Source organism: Branchiostoma lanceolatum, chromosome 1, assembly GCF_035083965.1.
Source record: "Branchiostoma lanceolatum isolate klBraLanc5 chromosome 1, klBraLanc5.hap2, whole genome shotgun sequence".
In the NCBI taxonomy this organism is placed as follows: domain Eukaryota; kingdom Metazoa; phylum Chordata; class Leptocardii; order Amphioxiformes; family Branchiostomatidae; genus Branchiostoma; species Branchiostoma lanceolatum.
This window is the reverse complement of record NC_089722.1, coordinates 39,923,006-39,947,403: the sequence shown is the minus strand read 5'-3', so window position 1 is coordinate 39,947,403 and position 24,398 is coordinate 39,923,006. Positions and strand designations below refer to the sequence as shown.

Genomic DNA, 24,398 nt, shown 5'->3' with positions numbered 1-24,398 from the left:
TCCTTGCCCAAGGATACAAGCAGGTCTCTAATTGATGTATCTCATGGAGAGCAGCATTCTTTAAAAAGGTCGTTGGGCAGTTTGGCAACCCTGGCATGTACATGCTGAAACAATAACATAACATAACATAACATAACAATGAATAAATAAATGATAAAAAGTTTGTTTATAAGTCTGGATCTGCTATTTTTGTCCCCAAAGACCAATGATTTCCTCCGGACAACTTCCAAACAACCCAAAGAATTACTGTAAAATGCATTGAAGTTCACAGGAAGTCAATTTTGAGGTAAGGAGAAAGTTTTTTGGTAAGTTTTGAGGTAAGGAGAAAGATTTTTTTTTCCCTATGAAATCGTTTCAGAAACCCAGGAAATGCCATTTCAGAAGGTTCAATTTCTAAAACTTTCTGGGAGAGCATGCCCCCAACCCCCTAGAAAGCTCGCGCCTACGGCGTCATCGTGCAGCAAATTATTACTTTTTAAAAAATTGGATCAAACATCTCTGCAGAAATGCATTTAATTTATCTATTCATAAACTTCGTTTCCTCTCTTCTTGATTAGATACGTCGTGATTAAGAAAACTCGGAAGATTGCTAACCTTATTGATTAATATTGAGCACATTGTTTCGTTATGATACGAAAAATAAAGCGGATTTTAAATCAGCATGGTTTTCGCGGGAAAAGAAAACCATTGCATCACCAGGACGGTGTCTCATTGGCTGACAATTGGACGTCTGACGATTGCGTCATTAGAACTGCCGTGTGAGATAATATGTCTTCTATTTTCTTCAGAGGGGGTTCTTGTCTGTTAGTGAACTAATACGACGGTCTTAGATATCATATTGACCATGTTTTGTTGAATTAATCATCATATATCATTTTGAAATACTTATTATCAAATAATACTTGGACATATAATGATATGCGTCGTGCCTGATACTAGTATTCATGAATTAGCGCTCCTCTCCATTTCACGTATGGTATCGCCCAACTTGCCCAATCCTGTCTAAGCGCGCGCCCGAACAAACCGTTCTAAGAGACTGAAACAACATAATTTCTGAGCAGCTGACGTTCATGGGGTAAGTTTAAGTTTGATGTCAAACAAAAGTGAAGAGAAAGATACAGAACACGATTGTTAACAGTTTGTAACATTTTGTATCTCCAAAGTTGTGTTTATGTTTTATGAAATGATGATTTAATGGGATGTTTTGGGGAGGGGGGCGACTTAGTAGATTTTATCGAAACATGGGTAATATCTAGTACATTTTTTGTCCATCGGGCTAAGTTCAGGTCAAAGATTTACAAACAAACATATACATGTAACATACAATTTGAGACTAGTACAGTAATCTTTGTATATGGGCCTCAAACCAAAATTTCACTGAATACAAAAATATTCATGCAGAAAACACATAAAGAATATGTTTATTTACTGACTAAATGATAACGTTACTTTACAGTTAGTTACTATTTTCTGCAATTTGTGATTCATAATACCGAGCCTATATTCAGCTAATGCCATTACAAGTTATTTTTGTATCTTGTAGTTGTACCAATATCCCAAAACTCTTTTCTGCAAATTCCAGGTTGCAGTTGGGTATTTCCACCCCTACAGTTAAAACATTATCCATGTATTGCTTGGGTTAAAAAAACATCTTTGCCTCCACAGGGATTGACCAGAGTAAATCAAAGATGAGTGAATCTAAGGAGGAGGCCATCTCCTCTCGTCTGGTCAGACTCAACCAGCTGATCATGGGCAAGGGCATGCCCAGAACAGGTCTGTGAAAAGTGTAATGGTTACATGACAGCCATACAGTAGAATAATCAGTAAAATAATCAGAAAGTTCTCAACCCAACCCAGATTAGATGAGTTTGAACCACACAAACTGCCTTCGTCATAGTAGGATTTTGCTCACAAACACACATCCTTACATGATAGAACGCATTTAACTTTAAACGACATTCCCCGAACCACTATTAACTGGTATTGATTCACTTCTGTCCGGTGTTGGCACATATGCTTTGACGCACTGATATGATACAGGTACTAGTAAGAACTTGACTTTGTGGTGTATTTTGCTATATTATTAGGTTTCTCAACCAAAACTTTTATAATGAATTATACTATCTTCCTGTATTGTTTTGTACAGGATCTTCAGTCCTGCCTCACAGAGACGCCCTGTTGGACTCCTTCATGGTCCTGCTGGAGGAATGCAGCTCGGATGTTCTGGTCAAAGAAAACAAGCATGTATCTGCCTTTGTCAGAAAATGTAAGTATAGGTACAGATTGATAATGGTTAGAAGATTGGATACAAAGGTCTTTTAAAACTGTATATTATCTTGTTTGTTTTGCCCACAGTATTTATGAAATTTGTAGCCTTGCACAATGTTTTCGATTGTAAATATATGAACACAATAGCTAAACAACCCCTGCTTCTCCTAATGGGTCAGTGAAGTCAATACTTGTCTCGAGCAAAGATATTTCGGACCTAGGGTGAAGAAATGCTGCTACAGTAACAATTGAGCCGCCTTTCTTCGTAATTCGATGGCAACATCAGGCTCTTACGAAATGATTAAAAGAAAAAAATTTAAAAAAGATATCAAGTTTGCTTTCTTAAGCTTACTACTGTTAAGCGTTAATGAAAGGTTGTTTATATTAATGAAAGTGTTATTTTCCACTGTCTGGTACATGTAGTTAGGAATAAGGCAAAGGAGGTGCAGAATATGCGTCCGTCCCTGACCGACTTTGAGACGAAGACGGTGATTGGGCGCGGCCATTTTGGCGAGGTACAGCTGGTCCGCGAGCGCTGCACGGGAGACATGTACGCCATGAAGGTCCTGAAGAAGTCCGACATCCTCTCCCAGGAAAGCGTAAGTGGCAGATAACACTCAGGGTTGGACAAGTTTTAAATTTTAGAAAGTTCTCTTACCTTACAATACATAGAAATTCTATTGGCTCCAACCAACTTTTCACTGGTCTAAAATCTAAATGACAAAAGTCATTTATCCATGCGCTTTTATTTGCAGTGAGTAAGTCCGTTTCAGAAAAAAATTCTCTGTGATGCCGTGTGGGGACGGATCATTATTTTTTCATGATATTATCTTATATTTCGAATGCCAGGCCAGCTAGCTTTATGGGCATCTCAAAAGTAAACCTTCTAGGGCAGGTCAGTCGGATGAACTGCTGGGAGTTAAGTCAGGATAGTGGACCAATATCTACCCATGGAAAAGTCACACCCATGGGCAAATCACAAGTTGGTTACTAAATCAGGGCAGTAGGGTAAGACATGCACTTGCCCAATCAGCACTTGCCTTTGCCCAGGGCAATTGGGCCAATTAACTTGTCCAATCCTGCCGTTATAAAATGGTGCATTCTTGTTTATTTCAGGTGGCGTTTTTCGAGGAAGAACGTGACATCATGGCGAAGGCTTGCAGCCCGTGGATCACGTCGCTGCAGTACGCGTTCCAGGACACGGCCAGTCTGTACCTGGTCATGGACTTCCACCCGGGGGGCGATCTGCTCAACCTGCTCAGTCGCCATGACGACGTGTTTGAGGAGAAGATGGCCCAGTTCTACCTGGCGGAGATGGTGCAGGCCCTCCACTGTCTACATCTCATGGGATATGTGCACAGGTAAGGCAACAGGCCCTCCACTGTCTACATCTCATGGGATATGTGCACAGGTAAGGCAACAGGCCCTCCACTGTCTACATCTCATGGGATATGTACACAGGTAAGGCAACAGGCCCTCCACTGTCTACATCTCATGGGATATGTACACAGGTCGGCAGGGTTTTAGCTAGGATTTATGAAATTCTAAGATTTGGGGATTTGGTATGAAATAAAAGGGACAAAAGCCTTTTTTTCAGATTCTGCTGTTGGAAGTAACACAGGAAGTTTGGAGAATTGTGTGTGTAGTAAATTCTCATTATTCCAAGCTGACAGATCCTGCAGATTTTGCTGGTCAGTTCACTATATGTGTTTGTACCTCTGCTTTAACCATTTACATGTTTGTGTGTGTATGTTTCCAACTGTTCCTACAGAGATGTGAAACCAGACAACATCCTGATTGACAGAACTGGACACATCAAGCTGGCAGACTTCGGATCCGCTGCCAGGATTTCCAAACAGCAGACTGTAAGTTATTGCATCTCATTTACCTGTTGTATAAGAGTCTAAACATTACTCCTGTAGCAATTAGGATTGTCAAAAATTACTAGCTATAGTCAGTGGATACTGCCAGTTTGGGCCGGTGGAAATGACCCTATAGTAGTAGTCCACTGTGTTCTGCTGCTGCAGTGGTCTGAACACCCTGCAGCTGCAATCAGTCTTTCTTCAAGTCTCTCCACTTTGTCCAGTTCATCCGTCAGTGTGAGCTTTAGCCTTAGCTCTCAACATTTTTTTTCTGACCGCAGCGGTCCTTAAGTCCTCTTTCTTTCAGGTCTGCCCTCATTAGACTCAGTTGGTTCCTGAAGTGTCTTCCTTTTCTAGATCTGTTCTTGCTCTGAAAGGTTCAGTGTCAGTTTTTTAAAACCTTAGTCCAACCCTGATGTAATCCTGTTACAGCAGAAATGATCTGCAGAAGCACAGCACAGTGTGTTATTGAGCATGAAAATGTTTTATGGAATTAGACTGTCAGTCCAGAATCACAGTGCTGCCTGTTTTTGTTACTCTGTACATGATGCATATGTAGTGAAGCAGGGTGCGAAATACCTGGTTGCACGTTGCACAGTGCAACAAGATTTCGGTTGGTGCAAGTTAATTCCAAACCCAGGTAGCGCAGTGTGCAACCTTATATTTTGAGCCAAAGATTTCAATCTGAGCCCTGGAAGCTCACAAAAACACAGTGTCACTCTCATAAAATTTGGTAAATCTTCAATTGAAATAAAGAAATCAACACTTTTTCATTTTAAACCATCCAAAACCCTTCATAGATCGTGGAATTTGAGCTGAAAAAGACAAAAACACACTGCCCTCAGCTAAACAAGATGTTGTTAGGTCAATGGGAACACAATACTATCTAATATATATTTTGAAATGTTAGTAGTATTATAAGCTACATACGAGCTTGATTTGAAGAAATCGGTGAATGTTGCTGGAGCAACCTGAAATTTGGATGTGCAACCTAGCATTTGCCCTTGGTTGCAACATGGGCAACCTGGCTCAAAAAAGTATTTCGCACCCTGTGAAGCCACCTTGCACTACGGTAACTTTCTAACAAAATATCATCATGTTTTGCATGTCCTCAGTTTACCTTCTTTACCCGATGTGTCCAGGTTGAAGCCAGGATGCCCGTGGGGACTCCAGACTACATCGCGCCCGAAGTGTTGATGAGTATGAACGGGTCCAGCCAGGACTACGGCGTGGGCTGTGACTGGTGGTCCCTGGGAGTGGTAGCGTACGAGATGCTGTTCGGAGACACGCCCTTCTCTGATGAGTCTGTGGTGAAAACCTACAGCAACATCATGAACCACAAGGTCAGAAATTATTAGCCTCCATAGCAGGCCTTACCAGCCTTTTTTGGGAGGCTTATAATACACTTTTTGCAGATAGCCCGTAACCATCAGCCAGCCTGTAACCATTTCTACTGGCAAAATGGTTACGGGCTGGCTGCAAAAGGTCAGTATTATAAGCCTCCCAAAAAAGGCTGGTAGGGCCTGCTATGGAGGCTAAGAAAATATCAATAAGCACAGTTGATCATTACCTCCATGAAAACTCTGTACCCTCATCTGTCACAAAATAAAGACTTTTTCTGACAAGACGTGACTATAGCAGTTGCTGGTTTTTCAAGACTTATAGACAGATTGTCCAAATTAGGACCCCAATGGGCTCTTTGGATTAACAATTACCTGGCAGGTTTGCATGTCAATCAGTATACATGCTGTCCCAGTGTCTGGTATAGTTTACAAAGAAAGAAGAACAGTGGGCAGTGCATTTGTGTAATATACTATGTAATTACCAGGGAAACAGAGTCTTTTGGGCGTCCACTGCAAAAGCACTCGGTATCTAATTTTTCTGTTATATATTATAGGGGATCCAGAAGACGTTCCGATCACCTGCTAGCTAATAGCCTGCTCTTGTTTCTGCAGGTTTCGCTGAAGTTCCCAGGCGAGACGAGAGTCAGCAAAGAGGCGAAGGAGCTGATCCAGTGTCTGTGTTGCGAGGCCAGAGACCGCCTGTCATATGAAGAGATCACGTGTCTGCCCTTCTTCACAGGAGTGGACTGGAGTAACCTGAGGGACTGTAAGTACTGTGTGAACCTTACAAAACTCATGTCCTAACTTGGCTTGTTATTTTGATTGTACGTTCAGCCCCTTGTAGTGCTTTAAGTGGCACAAAGGGTAGCAAGTTTCCTTGCTGTTTCTGCAGCACTCGGTATGTTTTTACAGGGAGCTCAAGGTTTTGCTAGCCCTTCCCCTTTAACGTGCTCAAGGCAGCTCCTCAAACACGGGATCCTAATTTTGAGTCCCTTCCAAAAGATGAGTGCAGCCCCAACCAAGCTGTCCTGCCCCCTAGTTCCAATTAGTTGCTAACCAGTTAGCAACTAGGGGGACTGGCTGCTATACAAATGTAGATGTTGAGCTACAGGGAATCCCTTGTTATTTCACCCTTCCAAAAATTGCAGTCAACATCTATCTAGTACCGATGTGTCATGTAACCTTAGTTTGTAACCTTAGTTTGCAGTAGCTCAACTGCCCTACATTGATGTGCCACTAGGCCCTCCAAAATTCTACACGAATCTTAGTTTGCACAATTGTATCTCTGTAGACATTTTTAAAGCCACATGTATCTGATGTGCCCACAGCTGTCCCCCCGTACGTTCCTGTGTAAAAGATCTCCCAGTCACACTTAAACATTCTGTATCACCTTGTAGTGCCAAATGGCACATAGGGCAGCAATTTTCCTTGCTGTTTCAGTAGCAGGTTTAGACTTAAGTCCTGAATCCCAATCTATACTGTGAAAGATATATGATAAATCATTCTAGTGACAGTCTTTGTAAATACCTTCCAGTCACACTTCAACATTCTGTGTCACTTTCCCCACTCCACCCAGGTGTAACAATGGGTACCAGACTTCGGTTGGGGATCTTAAAGGGAGTGGAATACTGTGCCCTAGACACAGTCAGTAACAACCCATTACTCCTACAGCCTCAAAAAGGCTATGGGACTACCTTTACCTTAAATCTTTCAACCCTCAGTTTGCACATGTATCTCATATAGACATTGTTTAAAGCTATCTGAATACCCCTTAGCTGTCCCCCCGTACGTTCCCGTGGTGGGCTGCGAGGACGACACGTCCAACTTCGAGCGGTTTGAGCCGGAGATGCGCCTGCCCAACGTGGAGCTGTTCCGCAGTCAGCGCGGCCAGATCAGCGGGAAGGACCTCCCATTCGTCGGCTTCACCTTCATCAAGGACTTATCTGGACCTCTGACAAGGCACAGGTGGGCAGACATGTAATTCTCTTAAGCTGGTATTTCACTGGACTGTGGCACATTGGTGACCTGCCTGCGTCCTAAATTGAATTTGTATTACCCCTTGACTTTATAATGAAAATATCATGCGAAACGTACAAGTATGACTAGAAAGGCAACAAAACACAAAGTATTTACTAAAAAGATTTCATTTTTATTGATGAATTTTGTTGAGTGCTCTGTCATGTTATCCGGCCACAGTGAGGTGACGCCAGTGAACATATATAAACTTTAATCTGTCAACAGATGCCATACAGAGTGCCATACAGGATATTTTGAATTTCATCAAAATTTCATGTCCCTTTTTACCTATAAATCCCCTCAAACTTTAGTCAAAGAGCTAGGGTTGACAGTTTTTTTCTAGGGTTGGTCAGGTAACCAGAAACACACAACATTTTTTCCTAGACCTTATTGTGGTGCACACACATCATGTGCACTGGACATTTTTCATATTTGTTTCACACCAGGTCTACTGCAGCAGTGAACTCACCAGTCTCCAATGCCTTAGTCGAGAAGCGCCTTGTGCAGAAGACAAGAGAACTGCAAGATCTACAGGTGAGACAGTAACTAGTAGTGATAAGTAGTTACTGTACTAGTTTAAGTAGTATCAAGTATCTGATTATATTGCTGGGGGTGCCCTACACGCGTGTGCAGCAGTCGGCTTGTCTTCACACTGCATTTCCAGGCAGCTTTGATTGTCCAGTGGGTCCACTGCAAATGTTTTGAGGCCACACACCTTTATGTCCTTCTTGACACAAACAGTGACTCCAGCCAAAATTTCCTTGGTCTACCACGACCTCAGTACTGCCTGGTAACTGTCAGCTGGAACACAAATTCAAAATGCCATACATATAGTTGATATTTGATACGATTCTTTCTTTTCTTTCAATCAGAAGTTCTCTCTCTCTCTATCCAGTTTTACGTCTTTTGTTCCCCATCATCTGGGGATAAGACGTGCTTGCACATGGATGGGGGAGCCCCAGAACTCCTCATCAAGTGCAAGTCCTTTTTTGTAGCAAGAGTTTTTACGGCTGGATGCCCTTCCTAACGCCAACCCAAACCCTACTGCTGGGCTTAGGACATGGGAAATGTGTGCTAAGTGCCTTTCCCAAGGGCACAACGTCTGGGTGCATGTCCGGACATGTCTGGGTACTCCACTGGGGATTGAACCTGGGTCTTATTGGTTCATAGCCGGATGCTCTGCCACTGTGCTACACAGACGCCACAAGTTGAAAGTTGAAATACAATGATCAGAGGTTAAGGATGTAATTTTGTCTTCGCAAAAAGTGTAGCAAAGAACACCCACTGTTTTAGACAGGAATAACGTTTCTATTTTTGCCGCAGGAGAAATGCCATCAGCTGGAGACCAAGGAGGCATCCCTGAAGAACACGCTGAAGAAACTGGAGTCTCGACTGACGGAGAAAGACAGCTTGTCCACTCAAATGGAGATGGAGAGAGATAGCATAGAAAAGCAGCTGGTAGATTACGTCACAGAAATCACGGTAACTTCCATGTGCAGCAACAAGGCGTTCTTTGTATAATTAAGGATATCTGTCCCTTTTTTGGCAAATTTTTGACATTTACTTCACTTTAATTTGAAGGGAGTGAAATATTATAGTTTTGGGCTTGCCTGCATGTATGTGAGTGTTTATGTGTGTATACATGTGCCTGTGAATGTGTGAGTGTGTGTAGGTGTGTGTGTTTGTGCCTGCGTGTGTATGTATGTATAATGTGTAGGTGTGTCTGTGTGTGCGTATTTCTGTGTGTGTACAAGGGAACACTTCTTCATGTTGTTTATAGTCATCAGCTACATGTACAGCAGTTTCAGCCATGTTGTCTCTGTTGCAGAATCTAAAGCGCTGCCTGGAGTTGGAGAGAAATCACCTTGCCCAGACGGACATGAAAGCCATCAGTCTGCTGCAGGAGGTGCGGCAGCAGGGGAAGCTGGCTCAGGAGCTGCAGGACCAGGAGTTTAAGTAAGGGCTACCTTGTCCTCCTTGAGCTTTGCAGAATGAGTTCTCTATGAAATTGACATTTGTCATCTGTAACTTCAGTAAAGATGGCAAGGTGGTCTTGTGGTCAGGTTTGTTGACTTAAGAATCTAAAGGTTTTGGGTTCAAATCCTTAGCAGGTCCCAATGTTGTGCCCTTCGGAAAGGACCCCAGAGTGATTCTTATGGTCTTATGCTCAAGGAGCACATAAAGCTTGGTAAATGTGACCAACTGGTGCGTAGCGTACTAGTAGTGTGCTTTCCTTAGCAACTGGGATGTTAAGCTATATGGTCTACTGTTCATTGTACTTATTGAAAAGAGCTTGAGGGATTTGCCTCCTACAATGGACCTGTGAATACTGCAAATAGCATCTGTCTTCTCTGTCCCGACCAGTGGAAGATTGACTGTTCAGTGTTCAGTCACATAAACTGGTCCAGAGCCAGAGTCGCTAAACACTGGACTATGTACACTACGTGCGCTGTTTCCTGTTGCAGGGCTGAGCTCAGCGCCCACCTACAGACCATCTCCCAACTGGAGCACGACCGGTTTGTGGCCGCCAGGAGAGCAGAGACTCTGGAGACAGAGCTGAGGCAGGAACACGACGCCCTCGAGGCCTCCAAACAGAAGGTGGCAGAGCTGCAGGCCAAGGTGGCCAAGGTGGGAAATGGACTCTGGACCACCCCCCTAGTGAACAACATTTGCTCCTGTACTCAAACATCAGTAGCTGATTGACTTATCAGCATACGTTACCTTGACTTGACTTTGTCTTCTATGGAACCATTTTAGAATCGTCTTCACTTTATTAACATAATTTTCAATTCAGTTTTGGTTTAAAAGCTGGTAACTCCAGTCCTTTGTCCAGTCACTGATGAAAGACAGCGGATGCTATCTGAAACGTCATACATTTGCCAGACTTTAGCTCTGTTTGCTCATCATGTATAGAGTAGAGTGCAACAGGCCAAACATATCCCTGGCTAGAATATGAACTGTTGTGCTGATCTATTTAGAAACAGTAAGCTTGTTGTGTCTGTTAAAAAATTGTGTAGCTTTCAGTGGATCTCTTTAATATATTTCTCGTTTATTTGTTTAGCTGACAGCAGACAGCATAGCCAAAACAAGTGAGCTGCAGGAAAAGTTGGCAGAGGTAAGTTGTTTTATCTTCATTTTGCACTGCGTCTAATCACTGTCTTGTTTTCCTCACCAGTACAAATTTGCTTGTAGGGACGAAAAAATTTTCACCACGTCTGCCCCAAAATCTGAACTTCGTAACATGAAATTGATGAAAATGTATTTTTCTATGCTTAAAATGGTAGATTTAACAACGAAAATTAACAAGTTGTTAGTACCAACATTTTTTACAAGCTTGAGACGGTCCTTATCTTAATACATGTCATGACATAACGTATATGACATAACGTACATTTAACGTAACAGTCCTCCTATTGTATTTTTGTAGGGCTTCCGTGAAAAGGAGGCTCACCAAGAAAAAAAGGAGCAGGAACTTCAGACCAAAATCGAATTCCTTGAAAACAAACTTAAAATGACCGAAGCTAAACAGTGTGGAGGAGAGCAGGAAGCCATCAGACTTCGGGAGGAGCTTTCTGCTCAGATGCTGACCACAGCGGAGAAAAAAAAGGTAATGAGCCAGGTCTTGTTCAGGTGCTGTCACGATGTTACAAGCTCAAGTGTTTCTGCTATCAATCTCTTTTGAGTTGAGAATTATCATTGCTTGCTTTCTTGGTGTAATTTGCAGAATGGTAATCAGGGCTCGAAATAGTGGGTGCATGTGCACCTGTATGTGTGCATCCAAAATTGGAGCTGTGCACCTAATTTTTTTTACTGTGGGTGCACTGGTGCACCTAGATATTTTTGTACTCTATAGGGTAACAGCTCTCTTATACACTAGCATACAGAATATTCTTGAAATGAAAGGATCATAAAAAGCAATGTTACCTTTTGTTATACTTAAATTTATTGAATGTATTGCTTGGTTGAAATTGAAGTCTGGATAGAATTACAGATTGAAGTTCTTAAGAGAGGTAAGTAGCATCAAACTTATGTTTTGCTGACATTCAACTTTATCTTTTGTGGTGCACCCAAAATTTTTACCCTGCATTAGGATTGGGCACCAGTGCACCTATTTCCAAAAAAAGAATTTCGAGCCCTGGTAATGAAACTGAAAGGCGAAATTGCATGTACATTAAAAGCACCTACCACCACATGCCAACTAGTTGCCCTTCTGACAGTATTGTTGTTGTCTAGTTTTGTAGTGATATGAAATAAGTCAACCAATGCATGTTGTTTTCCCCGTCAACCAGTGACACAAGAACTGTTGGTTGAAATGGCTGACTGTGCACTGTATTGATATGTGTGTAACTATTTGATATCTGTTTTTCAGCTGGTGAGCAAGTTAGAGTCCAAAGTACAGTCGTTGGAGGATCTTGTGACAGAGCTGAAGAAGGTTCAAGAAAACAAAACTGAACTGAAGAAGGCTGAGGAGAACAGGAAGCAGGAGACACAGACAAGGTCAGTCAACTATTTATCATGTTATAATAAATATTGTTATCATTATTATTGTGTAGGCCGAATACTCTCTCTTCGTAGCCAGGGGCTGAATTACGAGGAGTGCACAATTGTCAGGGCTGAATCGCAAGGGTCTGGAGCGACTGCTATTCGGCGCGCAGGTGACCTCTTGCAAAAGCACAGAAATTGGAAAAGGACGGAACATGATGCTAAAAATTGTATACCAGAGTGCAATTCATATATGCTAAAAAATGTATGTAGCCTCAGGTATCAAAACAGAAAGTACCACTGCAGTACCGTAGCAAGCTGCTAAGAGGTTCAAAATGTAATCATTTTGAGGTCTCACCAAGACCTACATGTACTCACATACCATTAATATCAATTTGAAAGCAACCCTCCAAGGCCCTGTGGAGTTACAGTGTTCTACCTTTTTCTCTTCCTGGAATGTTACAGACAAAAGAATCAGATGGACGAGGTCCAACATCAGAACCAGCAGCTGGCAGCGCAGAAGCGCCGCCTAGAGGAACAGGTCAGGAAGTGCAGGGAGGCAGAGGAAAAGCTGACACTGGAGTTGAAGAACAAGTCATCTCTACTGTCAGAGAAGACTGAGGTGCCTGTCACATTACAATCTCTCTGTCACGCCAATAAATATTTAGTTGTTATTGTTAACTTAAAGATAAGCTGTGGATCAGCATGTATGAGCCAGAGATTGCACCTGGCAGTACTCCCTGTGAGGTTCTGTTCTTAAGTACACTCGTCCCCCTTATCTGTGTTCAATATTATTACTAGAACTGGTAAACATTTTGGGATATGATTTGTGTCACAGGTAATCTGTCAACTGGAATCTAGACTGAAGGTGTTGAACAGTCGGCTGACAGAACAGAGGAAGACTGAGGAGAACAGGTGAGAGTGGTCTGGTGAAGAATGATATAGTCACTGTAATGTTGAAGGAAATAAGTGAGATCTAATGTTGCTGTGTGAGAAAAATGCATTACTTCCAAAGCTAAACCTTAAAGTTTAACTTTGATGCACAGCAATTTAGAAGGTCAGAATGTGTTGTTACTGTTACTATCACCATTCAGACATTTTTACTGCATGCTTGTATCCAAAATCATCGCAGGTATTCACTGGACGTCAATGATTAAGAATCTAAATATACGACTTATTTGTAAATTTGTAATTTTGAGGGCATTGATTTTCAGAATCAGATATTAAAGATTATTTGGACCCCTGGGTGCCAGATACATTATTACACAGTGAAATAGAAACTGTTGTACAGGCTATGCTAGCAGTGTCAGCAAAAGCCTATAGATACAGGTACCATTTGCTAATTCTATCCCTCTGTCCCTGTTTGAAATCCTGACAGACAAACCCAGGCCCAGCGTGTGAGTGACCTGACACAGGAGAAGCTGTACCTCGAGTCCCAGAAGGCTCTTCTCGAGGAGAAGATCGGCACAGGCAAGAAGGCTGAGGCCAAGCTGAGGAAGGAACTTGGGGAGAGAGAGTCAACAATCTCAAAGCAAAGAGATGTAAAAATCTATCAGTTTTAGCAATTAATTCAAATTGTTGTAGAAAAAAATCATAATGTAAACTGTAAGTGGCATGTAGAGTGGTACTTGTGTACTGTATGTGTGTGTGTGTTGTGTGTATGGTGTGATGAGTGTGTGTTTGTGTGGTATTGTGTGTATGGTATTGTGTGCATGTACATGTATAGGGGTGTGGTGTGATGTGATGTGATGTGATGTGGAACAAAATATCAAGTGCTGAAGAGAATCCAATTTGAATTAGGGGTCCTGTTCAGAATTTTCAAGACTCTGTTCCCAGTGCAGATTGAGAGGCAAATTTCACTGGAAATGATCATGATTTGGATTTGACCAAATTGAGCTTTATGCATTTTTGATGCCTGTAGTCTTTTGCAATTATGAACTTTCTCTTTGCTGTCTAGCTCCAAGGTCAGTTAGAGTCCAAGGTCAAAGTTCTGGAAAGCCAGCTGAAAGAACAACAGAAGACGGTGAAGGACAAGAGTCAAGAAGCCAAGTCAAGGTAAGTTTTCACCTGTAATAGCCCCACATCAGGGCACTCCAGCCATCACTTGACAGAGACAGTGGGTGTTATAAACTTCCTGGCATGTTTGACCAATTGCTGGCGTCACATATCCGTAAAAACACCTGTCAATAAAGTCATGTGTTTGTGACTCTCGCAAGTTTACATTCGGAAGTGATCCAGGCAGGCTTTTAGGCAGAGAGGCGTCAGGGCGTCATCTGGACGCGCTGTTCTGAAAATAATAGAAATTGGACGCCCTACTTTTAGGCAAGACGCCCTCAAGACGCCCGTTTATTTTCGCTATTTTCGCCCCGTTTTTTCCCCGGTAACTTAGCATGCGATGAAAATTCGCCGATTCAGCCGCTTCGTCGCTTCGATCGTCCGCCATGTTTCTTTTCCGATGAAGTCTCGCGAAACCACGCGTAGATTACATCTCGCGAAAGGCGAGACTTGCATCGCATTGGCCAATTTTCAGTGACGCAATGTGCCCGGGCGCTGTTATTGGTGGAATATAGTGGACGTCCCTTTACCCTTGCGCGGGAAAAAGTGAAGGTAAGCTTGGAACTTTTCCCGTTGTTTACAAAGGTGACAGAAAGTCCGATTAAACTATAGGGGTATTTTGAAGGCATTTCGGATGTTTTTGTGGCTTCTTTGGTGGCAATAACTGTCGGTAAATCGGCGGAAAAACAGCTACAAAAACGCCGGCACCGTGCAACTGGCGATAACTGTAGTGGGGAGGGGGGCGCACATGCCGATAACATAGCGGAACAGGGGTCAAAATTTGTATGATTCCTTTGAATAAGAGGAAGTCTGTACTTTCAAAAGATCGATAAATGGATGTTTTTGTGCAGAGATGTTTACTTCATTCCCACTATATACATATTTACAGTTGACGCTAATAAGGTTTCATTGAAATAATAACTTTTTAAAACTTTTTATTTCTTCTTCAAGGTACGAAGTTACTGTGCCAAAATGCCAAAGAAAAGAGGAAGGGGAAGGGGACAGAAAACAATCTCCAGCTTTTTCCAGGAGAGAAATCATGTAAGAATTGTTTTCTTGTGTGATTATTCAAATGTGTAAAAGTTCAGAAAAATATCATAAACACATAGCTAACACAACTGTATGATAAGTGTCTTGCATAAATATATGAAAAATAACAAGGTTGAATAAGTAGACTATGAAACTGATAGTGAAGACTGAGGGACTAGAAAAATTATAAACTGTACAAACATTTCTATTTGGACAAGTTTAACACGACTTTAATATTAACAGGATCAAGACCAAAACACGCACTCTCCTCAGCATTGATCAGCCGGACCGGCTCATCAGGCTCAGCTACGCCCGCATCCCCATGGCGGACTTTGACTTCGCTGCTGCGAGAGAAGAGTATCTCCTGGCCCCCAGGCGCTTGTAGTTTTTGAGATTAAAGTAGCTTAAAGATTAACTTGTTTTACTGTACTATCATAGCAGTAACTCTCACAGGTAACTTTTCTTGTTTCACTTGCAGTAAAGAAAGTGTATTCTCAGGTCAACATGTGCTAAGTATTCTTAAAGTAAACTTTTCTTGTAGCAGTAAAGTAAAGTAAAGTAAAGAAAAGTATTTTGTCAGGTATTCTTACAGTGAACTTTCAATGTTGCAGTAAAGATAGGTGCATGCTCAGGTCAACATGTTCTTAGTAGTCCTAAAGTAAACTTTTCTTGTAGCAGTAAAGTAAAGTAAAGAAAAGTGTTTTGTGTATTCTCAGGTCAACATGTTCTTAGTATTCCTAAAGTAAACTTTTCTTGTTGCAGTAAAGTAAAGTAAAGAAAAGTGTTTTGTGAATGCTCAAGTCAACATGTTCTTAGTATTCCTAAAGTAAACTTTTCTTGTTGCAGTAAAGAAAAGTGTTTGGTCAGGTCTACATGCTCTAAGTATTCTTGAATGCCACAGTTCTTATTGCAGTTAGGTAAAGAAAAGTGTTTGGTCAGGTCAAAATGTTTTAAGTTTTCTTACAGTGAACTTTAAATGTTGCAGTAAAGAAAGTGCATGCTAAGGTCAACATGTTCTAAGTATTCTTTCTTAAATTAATTTTTCTTGTAGTCTAGTTGTAGAAGTAAATATATGCTCAGGTCAACATGTCACAAGTTTAAGGTAAACTTGAGTAACAAATTAAAGAAGGTTAACCTGGCTGAATTTTTCCTTTCTTCACATTTTTAGTTGGTTTTCCACATCCAATCTCAACCCCTGCAATGTGCACATGCCTCCCTCCCTCCAGCCTTACTATACATACAAAAATGATGTTCTACCTAAGGAATATACTAGGCTGTATTCCACAAAATTTGCCCCTCAAAATGCAGGAAATAGCGTTTGAGAGCATCATTATTTCAAAATTTTCCGGGGGGGAATGCCCCCGGACCCCCCTAAGAAACTCGCGCCTTCGGCGCTCGACGCTTTACATTTGCAATCACAACAACTTTGGACTCCCTCTTTTTTATTTCTAGCTAAAAGCCTGGATCCAGGTCATTATTGATCCTGAAGAAGGTGACAGTGGGCGTTGAAAATTTGATCCGTGAATACCTTAGTGTAAGAAGAAAGTTTAGCGTATGATTGTACTATCAAGGTAAGTTTGTTGTCTGTTAATTTAACTGTCTTATGATGATAATAATAACATCATGTGTACCTGCAATTATCACCATGATAGCAGGTTTATCTCAGACAGTGCCATCACTATCTTCATCCTTTTTAGATTTAGTCAAGCTCTCTCTGGTCTTGTCTTCAGAAGAGTAAGCAGATCGGGCCTGCCGCATACACAAAGAAGTTATATTTAGACAGATAAGGCTGGTACAGTGATTAATTTTTATGTTTTATTTTCTCAGACAACAACAAGAGAAGCTGTTTGGTGAGATGAAAGAGGAGAACTTGTACCTGACAGCTGCTAAAGCTCGTCTGGAGGAGCAGGTTCTGCAGTGTAAGGAGGCGGAGGCTGGGCTCAGGGAGGAGCTGAACGATAAGGACTCTGCTATCTCCACACACCTCGAGGTATATATGGCGCTATACACATGGTCTTAGCTCTAAGTACAGTCAACCTGGTCTCAGCAACCACTAAAGGGCTGAGCAAAAGTGGATACTGAGGCCAGGTGGTTGTTTTAGACAGGTTAGTTGGTTGGTCGGATGATTACCAATTACTTTGCTCTACTGAACTACAGTAATTATAAAGGCGGACTTGAAAGATAGAATGACAGAAAAGGCCATTGCTTAGTAGGACTGGGGCTGGTAAAACACCCTTTTGTTGGCCTGTTGGATGGTTGCTGGGGTTGCTTAACAGTTGAATCTCCTCCCCAATTTTCCATATTTGAATAGTTGTCATGTCCTATTAAAGTGTACTAAAATATACTGAACATGACTACATGTACATGATTCTTGAATGTCTGTTCCAGTCTATTGGCCGCTTGCACTCCAAGATGAAGGTGTTGGAAGGAGAAGTGAAGGATTTGAGAAAGAAAGAAGAGGACAGAAATAAGGAATCCAGGTTCAGGTACAGAATATACTGAGTAACGAAACTCAGAAGTTTGTCTGCCTTATTTTTTTGAGGATGGAATGCAGAAATTTGCTAACAATGGCAGTCAGTTGGAAAGTAAGCAAAATAAAAGATGTTAACCTATATGATTATATAATTTGATGCTATACCTAGTACACAATCACTACATGTATATTTGAAACTTCAACTTTTACATGAAAACTCCGATGGAGAGCTACTTTTATCCCTTGGTGTAGCAAGCAAAGAAAAGTAGAAGTTGAAGATCTGATACCTCCATAAAATATTTAGAGCCTTTGTGAATTTTTTTGATGCCGTAGCCCTTGGCTATATTTTCTGCAAATAGCTTGTGTTATTGCCGTGAAGTGAAGTCCACTCCTGAATTTGTAAAGTGTTTTTTATGTCAATCCTCAGACAAGCCAAGGAGGAGCTGTTTACAGACATGAAACAGCAGAAGCTGTACCTGGAGACACAGAAGGGCCAGCTGGAAACACAGAAGGGCCAGCTGGAAACACAGAAGGGCCAACTGGAACAGCAGCTGCTGTCCTCCAAAAACACCCAGGAGAAACTGCAGGCAGAGGTCAGGAGCCTGAAGGACAAACTGGCAGAGGTAACAATACTAACATACATTTGTAGCTGGAAGCTCTAACCAGGGGTGGACAAGTCAATTGGCCCGATTGCCACGAGTAAGGGAAAGCGCCTATCAGGCCAGAAAAAAAAAATCATAGAAATACCATGGTATGTCATTTGCATCTATTTCGAGCCATCGATAATTTGGTTCAGGATAGGGGAAATGACCGTGTGCATGCCCTGTAGGGCCACTGAATTTGTCAAAACTTGTCCAACCCTGATGATAACCCTCGCCCACTTTTAGTTTGACACCATGATAATTTGCTTCCTTCTTGAAACGTTGTGAAAATTTAAAATGCTGGTCTTATTGAAAGGCAAATCATTGAATGCACTGGACTGATTGCCTAATGTTTCCATCATGTAGTCCACAGACCAGTATGAGAACCAGTTGAAGGGAGCCAGGAAAGAATTGTCTCAAGCTAAAGCAGATGTTAGCAAAGACACTGCCAACAGTCAAACAGGTATGTTGTCAATTTATCAGTTCATCTAAGAATACCACAAAGAGGTATTGCGTGCATATATGGGTTAACAATATCAATAATGATTCTATTTACATTTACACAAGATGATTTACTTTGCTGGATAAGCATAATACATTTTTACATGTATGTAGTACGTAATATACATTCTGGTAGACTGCTGACACCAATGATGGAAAGGAGTATTTTTTTATAGGTCTGGAACAGAACTAGAAGAAACTTCAATCTGTACCTTTAATGTTGTTTCTTATTCTTGTGAAAGATTTATAATTTTTTGGAGATGCATGACAGTACTATAAAACATTGTGAATTATTGTTAATTGTCCTTTTTATTAGTGGAGCATCTACGGACAAAGCTTCATATAATGGAGAAGGAGCTTGCCCTGGAAAGGAAGACGAAAGAAGAGAAACTGGCAAAGCTACAATCTGAGAAAGAGGATGTAGTTACTTAATCTTGTGAAATATTTATAATTTTTTGGAGATGCATGTCATCAGTACTATAAAACATTATGAATTGTTAAAACTTTGTTGTTAATTGTCCTTTTTATTAGTGGAGCATCTACGAACAAAGCTTCATATAATGGAGAAGGAACTTACCCTGGAAAGGAAGACGAAAGAAGAGAAACTGGCAAAGTTACAATCTGAGAAAGAAGATGTTGAAGACAGCTTTAACAAGCTGAGAGACAGCTGTGAGGTAAGCATGTAATAAACTGAAGCGACATTATAATCTCCAGTCAGAAGCTCTGATGAAGGTGTCTGACAGACACCGAAACGTCAGCAAGTGAGAATTACCGGTTGTGTAAAAAGAATCTCAAATACTCTATGTTCTACCAACCTGATGAAATTATTTTCTGATTACAATCTCCTGTTCCTTAACCTCCGTACCTGTACATGTATCTGATGTCACATTTAAGCACACATCCCAACTTTACTTGTATACATGTACATACATATTGTATCAGTAACACTGTGTCTATTGTACTCTTGTCTGTGTACATATAAATGAGTGAGTGATTCAGACATTACTTATAACAATACATGTTGAATGTGTACAATTAAGGTTGTGACAGAGTTGGAGGAGCAGTTGAAGCAGATGGCAGAGCAGTGTGCGTTCCTGGAGTGTAAACATGCGCAGCTGGAGGAGCAGGTGCAGGACATGGCCGAGGACAGGGAGTCGGCACAGGGCGAGATCCAGCAGCTGAAGAACAGCCTTACAGAGCAGAAACAGCTGTGCGCCAGTCAGAAAGTGGTACGTTCTGCTATGAACAATGTTTGTTTTTTTGTATTTCATACCAGGTGAACTGCCTCATAGCTTAACACAACAGGTGTAAGCTGCGTATCCGGACAGATTTATTGAGCAGAAACAGCTGTGCGCCAGTCAGAAAGTTGTACGTTCTGCTATGAACAGTATAATACTAGCGTATAGGTACATCTAACTGTGAAAACACAGGAAAATAGACAGGGAGTCGGCACAGGGGGAGATCCAGCAGCTGAAGAACAGCCTCGCCGAGCAGAAACAGCTCTGCGCAAGTCAGAAAGTGGTACAGTGTAGACCCATGTTAACCTTTTCTTCACTTCATTGACATATCAATTTAGAGTCATGGTTTAAAACCTGGTAACTCCAGTTCCTTGTCCAGTCACTGAAGAAAAGTCTGAGCGTTTCCAAACCTAGATCGAGTTGCTTGAGTAACTGTTACCTTGCATAATAATTTCATTACTTGGATGTCTAACCTTCATCGGCATAATGTAAAACAAAAACTAAAGTTCCATGACCTCATACCATAGCGAAATAATTTTATCTGATTACAATGCAAATGATATGTAATGCAACGAGACGTTCCTATCCAAAATTAGGTACTCATTTTCACCTGCATAAGGGAGTTGAACTCCGGTTCTGAGTCAACAACCCTGACCACAGGGCCACTGTGCCACCAACATGTATGAGTGAGTTAGAAGTGTCTTGTCCACAAAAAAGAATAAAAAGCTATCTTCTTTCTTTCTCTGCAGAATATTGAAGTCTTGAAGACGACCTGCACCACCCTTGAGGAGCAGATAGAAGCTCTGGAGTCTCTGAACGAGGAGTTGGAAGAGAAAGAGCGCGGCTGGCAGGAGCTGAAGGCCAGCCTGCAGAAAAAATCACTCTCAGCAGAGACGAAACTACAGGACCTGGAGGGACAGCTCCGCACTGAAAAACTCGCAAGGTATCTAAAATTTAGTGATGCAATTATCCTGTGTGATATCTAATGCTGTCACAAAGATGCCGGTGGTGCTGAACACCATCAACACACGGATAAACAAACCTGTCCCTGGTGCTGATCACCATCCACACACAGGAAAACACACCTATCCTGGTATTGAATATTATCTATGCACAGGTACACATATCTGTCCTTGGTGCTGAATACCATCCAAGCATAGGTAGACACACCTGTCCTTGGTGTTGAACACCATCCACACTGAAGTAATCACATCCGTTCTGGTACTCAATACCATCCGCACACAGGTAAACATACCTGTCCTTGGTGCTGAATACCATCCAAGCATAGGAAGACACACCTGTCCTTGGTGCTGAACACCATCCACACTGAAGTAATCACATCTGTTCTGGTACTCAATACCATCCGCACACAGGTAAACATACCTGTCTTTGGTGCTGAACACATGCACATACATGGTAACAAACCTGTCCTTGGTGCTGAACACCATCCACGCAAAATGGGGGTCCTAAAGCAGGTTAAAGAGGAAGAGCTAGCTACCCCTCTCAAAATATAACCTGCCACTGAAACGGAAAGGAAACTTGCTGCACTGTGTGAAGTAGGCACTACAACAGTAGTGAACCAACGAACGACAAAATGAAGACCTGACAATAAGTCTTAGGTGTTATCTGTCCAGCAGTGTTCATGTATCTACACCCTGTGTTGACATTCTCCCTACAGGAGCAGAGCTGAGGAGAAGCTGAAGAAGGTGACTGAAGCCATGGAGACGGCGATCAGCTGTCACCAGCAGCAGCTGCACAGTGAAGTCTTATCTGTCTAACAGTGTTCATGTATGCACACCCTACAGGAGCAGTGCTGAGGAGAAGCTGAAGAAGGTGACTGAAGCCATGGAGAGGACAATCAGCTGTCACCAGCAGCAGCTGCACAGTGAAGTCTTATCTGTCTAACAGTGTTCATGTATGCACACCCTACAGGAGCAGTGCTGAGGAGAAGCTAAAGAAGGTGACTGAAGCCATGGAGACGGCGATCAGCTGTCACCAGCAGCAGCTGCAGAGTCTGCAGCAGCACCTGCAGGAGAGCGATGAGCAGGGGAGGAAGTTTCTGGAAGATGTAAGAAAAGTCCTTTATGATATTTATTACTGGTTACTTTCAAATAGCCATTTTAGGTCTGAAAAATATCTGTTCATTTTTTAGGCACACCAACCTTATTTCTTTTAAAGATTGTCTCAGTTTATGATTGCTGAAATATGACAGCTTTTTTTTCTTTGACACATTGTTATGTTTTATACCATAAAACATGTTGTTATGTTTTATACTTTAAAACATAACAATGTGTCAAAGAAAGAAAATCCTGTCATATTTCAGCCAAAGTGTACGCAAATGTTACCGGTCACAGCTATATATACATGGTATGTTACGCCTATAGGCAGGCATAACATACCATATACATTACCAGTAACATATTATACACTTTGGCTTTTTTTCTTCGAAAGAACTTACAGCCTTGGCGCCTATTCCCAAAAATGTATTTTGCACTCTGCATCTGGCCATAAGGTTGAGTATCTTAGAAACGAAGTTGCTCTAACATGCCTGGCAAACATGTATTTATGCTGATTTCACCTAATTAGAAGTGTTGATTGTTGCAGCTGAACGAGTCGGAAAGGAAGCTGGCGATGATCAAGCTGACCAATGACGGGCTGCAGAGGAAGCTGGCGCAGGAGAAGAGCACCAATGACAGACTTACAGAAGAGGTAAACACATCCATATGCGAAATATACTGAGTTGTGTAGAATAGTAGAGGGGTTCTTTGAGGGGGTCGTTCTCTAACACTTGAACACATTCATGTATTTTGTGTAATATACAAAGGAAAAAAGGAAAAGTCACATTGTTATAAACATACTGAGAGAAGAATGGGTAGAAACGAAAACAGAAGTCATGGACATCTTTGCTAAAACAAAACTACCATATACAGGTTATCTCCCTACCATAATGTTGATATGTTATAAATCTTTGCTTAGTACGTTTGCAGGATATAGACACTTCACACTGGCCCTGTCCCTGGTGCTGAACTTACATTCACACTGATTATATACCACTTAATTCACACTGACCCTGTCCCTGGTGCTGAACTTACATTCACACTGATTATATACCACTTAATTCACACTGACCCTGTCCCTGGTGCTGAACTTACATTCACACTGATTATATACCACTTAATTCACACTGGACCTGTCCCTGGTGCTGAACTTACATTCACACTGATTATCTTCCTGCTGACTTCACACTGGTCCTGTCCCTGGTGATGAACGTACATTCACACTGATTATCTACAGTAGCTACTAACTTCACACTGGTCCTGCCCCTGGTGCTGAACTTACATTCACACTGATTATATACCACTTAATTCACACTAGACCTGTCCCTGGTGCTGAACTTACATTCACAGATTATCCTCCTACTGACTTCACACTGGCCCTGTCCCTGGTGCTGAACTTGCATTCACACTGATTATCCTCCTACTGACTTCACACTGGTCCTGTCCCTGGTGATGAACTTACATTCACACTGATTATCCTCCTACTGACTTCACACTGGTCCTGTCCCTGGTGATGAACGTACATTCACACTGATTATCCTCCTACTGACTTCACACTGGCCCTGTCATTGGTGCTGAACTTACATTCACACTGATCATCCTCCTACTGACTTCACACTGGTCCTGTCCCTGGTGATGAACGTACATTCACACTGATTATCCTCCTACTGACTTCACACTAGTCCTGTCCTTGGTGCTGAACTTACATTCACACTGATCATCCTCCTACTGACTTCACACTGGCGCTGTCCCTGGTGCGGAACTTACATTCACACTGATTATCCTCCTACTGACTTCACACTAGTCCTGTCCTTGGTGATGAACGTACATTCACACTGATTATCTTCCTACTGACTTACACTGTCCCTTGTGCTGAGTATACATCCACACTGATTATCCTCCTACTGACTTCACACTGGTCCTGTCCTTGGTGCTGAACTTACATTCACACTGATTATCCTCCTACTGACTTCACACTAGTCCTGTCCCTGGTGATGAACGTACATTCACACTGATTATCTTCCTACTGACTTCACACTGGTCCTGTCCCTTGTGCTGAGTACACATTCACACTGATTATCCTCATACTGACTTCACACTGGTCCTGTCCCTTGTGCTGAATTTACATTCACACTGATTATCTACCACTAACTTCACATTGGACCTGTCCCTGGTGCTGAGCGTGCATTCACACTGATTATCTGCTACTAACTTCACACTGGACCTGTCCCTGGTGCTGAACGTACATTCACACTGATTATCTTCCTACTGACTTACACTGTTCCTTGTGCTGAGTATACATTCACACTGATTATCTACCACTAACTACACACTGGCCCTGTCACTGGTGCTGAGCGTGCATTCACACTGATTATCTGCTACTAACATCACACTGGACCTGTCCCTGGTGCTGAACGTACATTCACACTGATT

General features: G+C 41.9%; 1 protein-coding gene and 1 long non-coding RNA gene across 2 annotated transcripts in view; both read left to right on the top strand.

The window, feature by feature from the left end:
• The first annotated feature begins 987 nt into the window (after window positions 1-987).
• LOC136426464 (citron Rho-interacting kinase-like) overlaps window positions 988-24,398 on the top strand; it is a 35,902-nt gene continuing 12,491 nt past the window's right edge. Inside the window, exons 1-30 of the mRNA XM_066415131.1 lie at window positions 988-1,075; window positions 1,666-1,773; window positions 2,147-2,266; window positions 2,692-2,867; window positions 3,385-3,629; window positions 4,040-4,133; window positions 5,273-5,473; window positions 6,086-6,239; window positions 7,249-7,438; window positions 7,936-8,023; window positions 8,813-8,971; window positions 9,318-9,445; window positions 9,955-10,117; window positions 10,551-10,604; window positions 10,917-11,096; window positions 11,859-11,986; window positions 12,437-12,593; window positions 12,810-12,886; window positions 13,350-13,512; window positions 13,929-14,026; window positions 16,883-17,045; window positions 17,444-17,541; window positions 17,956-18,151; window positions 18,536-18,632; window positions 18,987-19,090; window positions 19,207-19,344; window positions 19,711-19,899; window positions 20,658-20,851; window positions 21,841-21,976; window positions 22,513-22,617. Of these exons, the coding sequence (XP_066271228.1) occupies window positions 1,689-1,773; window positions 2,147-2,266; window positions 2,692-2,867; window positions 3,385-3,629; window positions 4,040-4,133; window positions 5,273-5,473; window positions 6,086-6,239; window positions 7,249-7,438; window positions 7,936-8,023; window positions 8,813-8,971; window positions 9,318-9,445; window positions 9,955-10,117; window positions 10,551-10,604; window positions 10,917-11,096; window positions 11,859-11,986; window positions 12,437-12,593; window positions 12,810-12,886; window positions 13,350-13,512; window positions 13,929-14,026; window positions 16,883-17,045; window positions 17,444-17,541; window positions 17,956-18,151; window positions 18,536-18,632; window positions 18,987-19,090; window positions 19,207-19,344; window positions 19,711-19,899; window positions 20,658-20,851; window positions 21,841-21,976; window positions 22,513-22,617 (4,080 nt within the window). The 5' untranslated portion in view covers window positions 988-1,075; window positions 1,666-1,688. The remainder of the gene's footprint in view (window positions 1,076-1,665; window positions 1,774-2,146; window positions 2,267-2,691; window positions 2,868-3,384; window positions 3,630-4,039; window positions 4,134-5,272; window positions 5,474-6,085; window positions 6,240-7,248; window positions 7,439-7,935; window positions 8,024-8,812; window positions 8,972-9,317; window positions 9,446-9,954; window positions 10,118-10,550; window positions 10,605-10,916; window positions 11,097-11,858; window positions 11,987-12,436; window positions 12,594-12,809; window positions 12,887-13,349; window positions 13,513-13,928; window positions 14,027-16,882; window positions 17,046-17,443; window positions 17,542-17,955; window positions 18,152-18,535; window positions 18,633-18,986; window positions 19,091-19,206; window positions 19,345-19,710; window positions 19,900-20,657; window positions 20,852-21,840; window positions 21,977-22,512; window positions 22,618-24,398) is intronic.
• On the top strand, window positions 14,212-16,194 carry LOC136422771 (uncharacterized). The gene is made up of 2 exons (XR_010753671.1): window positions 14,212-15,067; window positions 15,299-16,194. It is a non-coding gene; the product is annotated as an uncharacterized lncRNA (long non-coding RNA).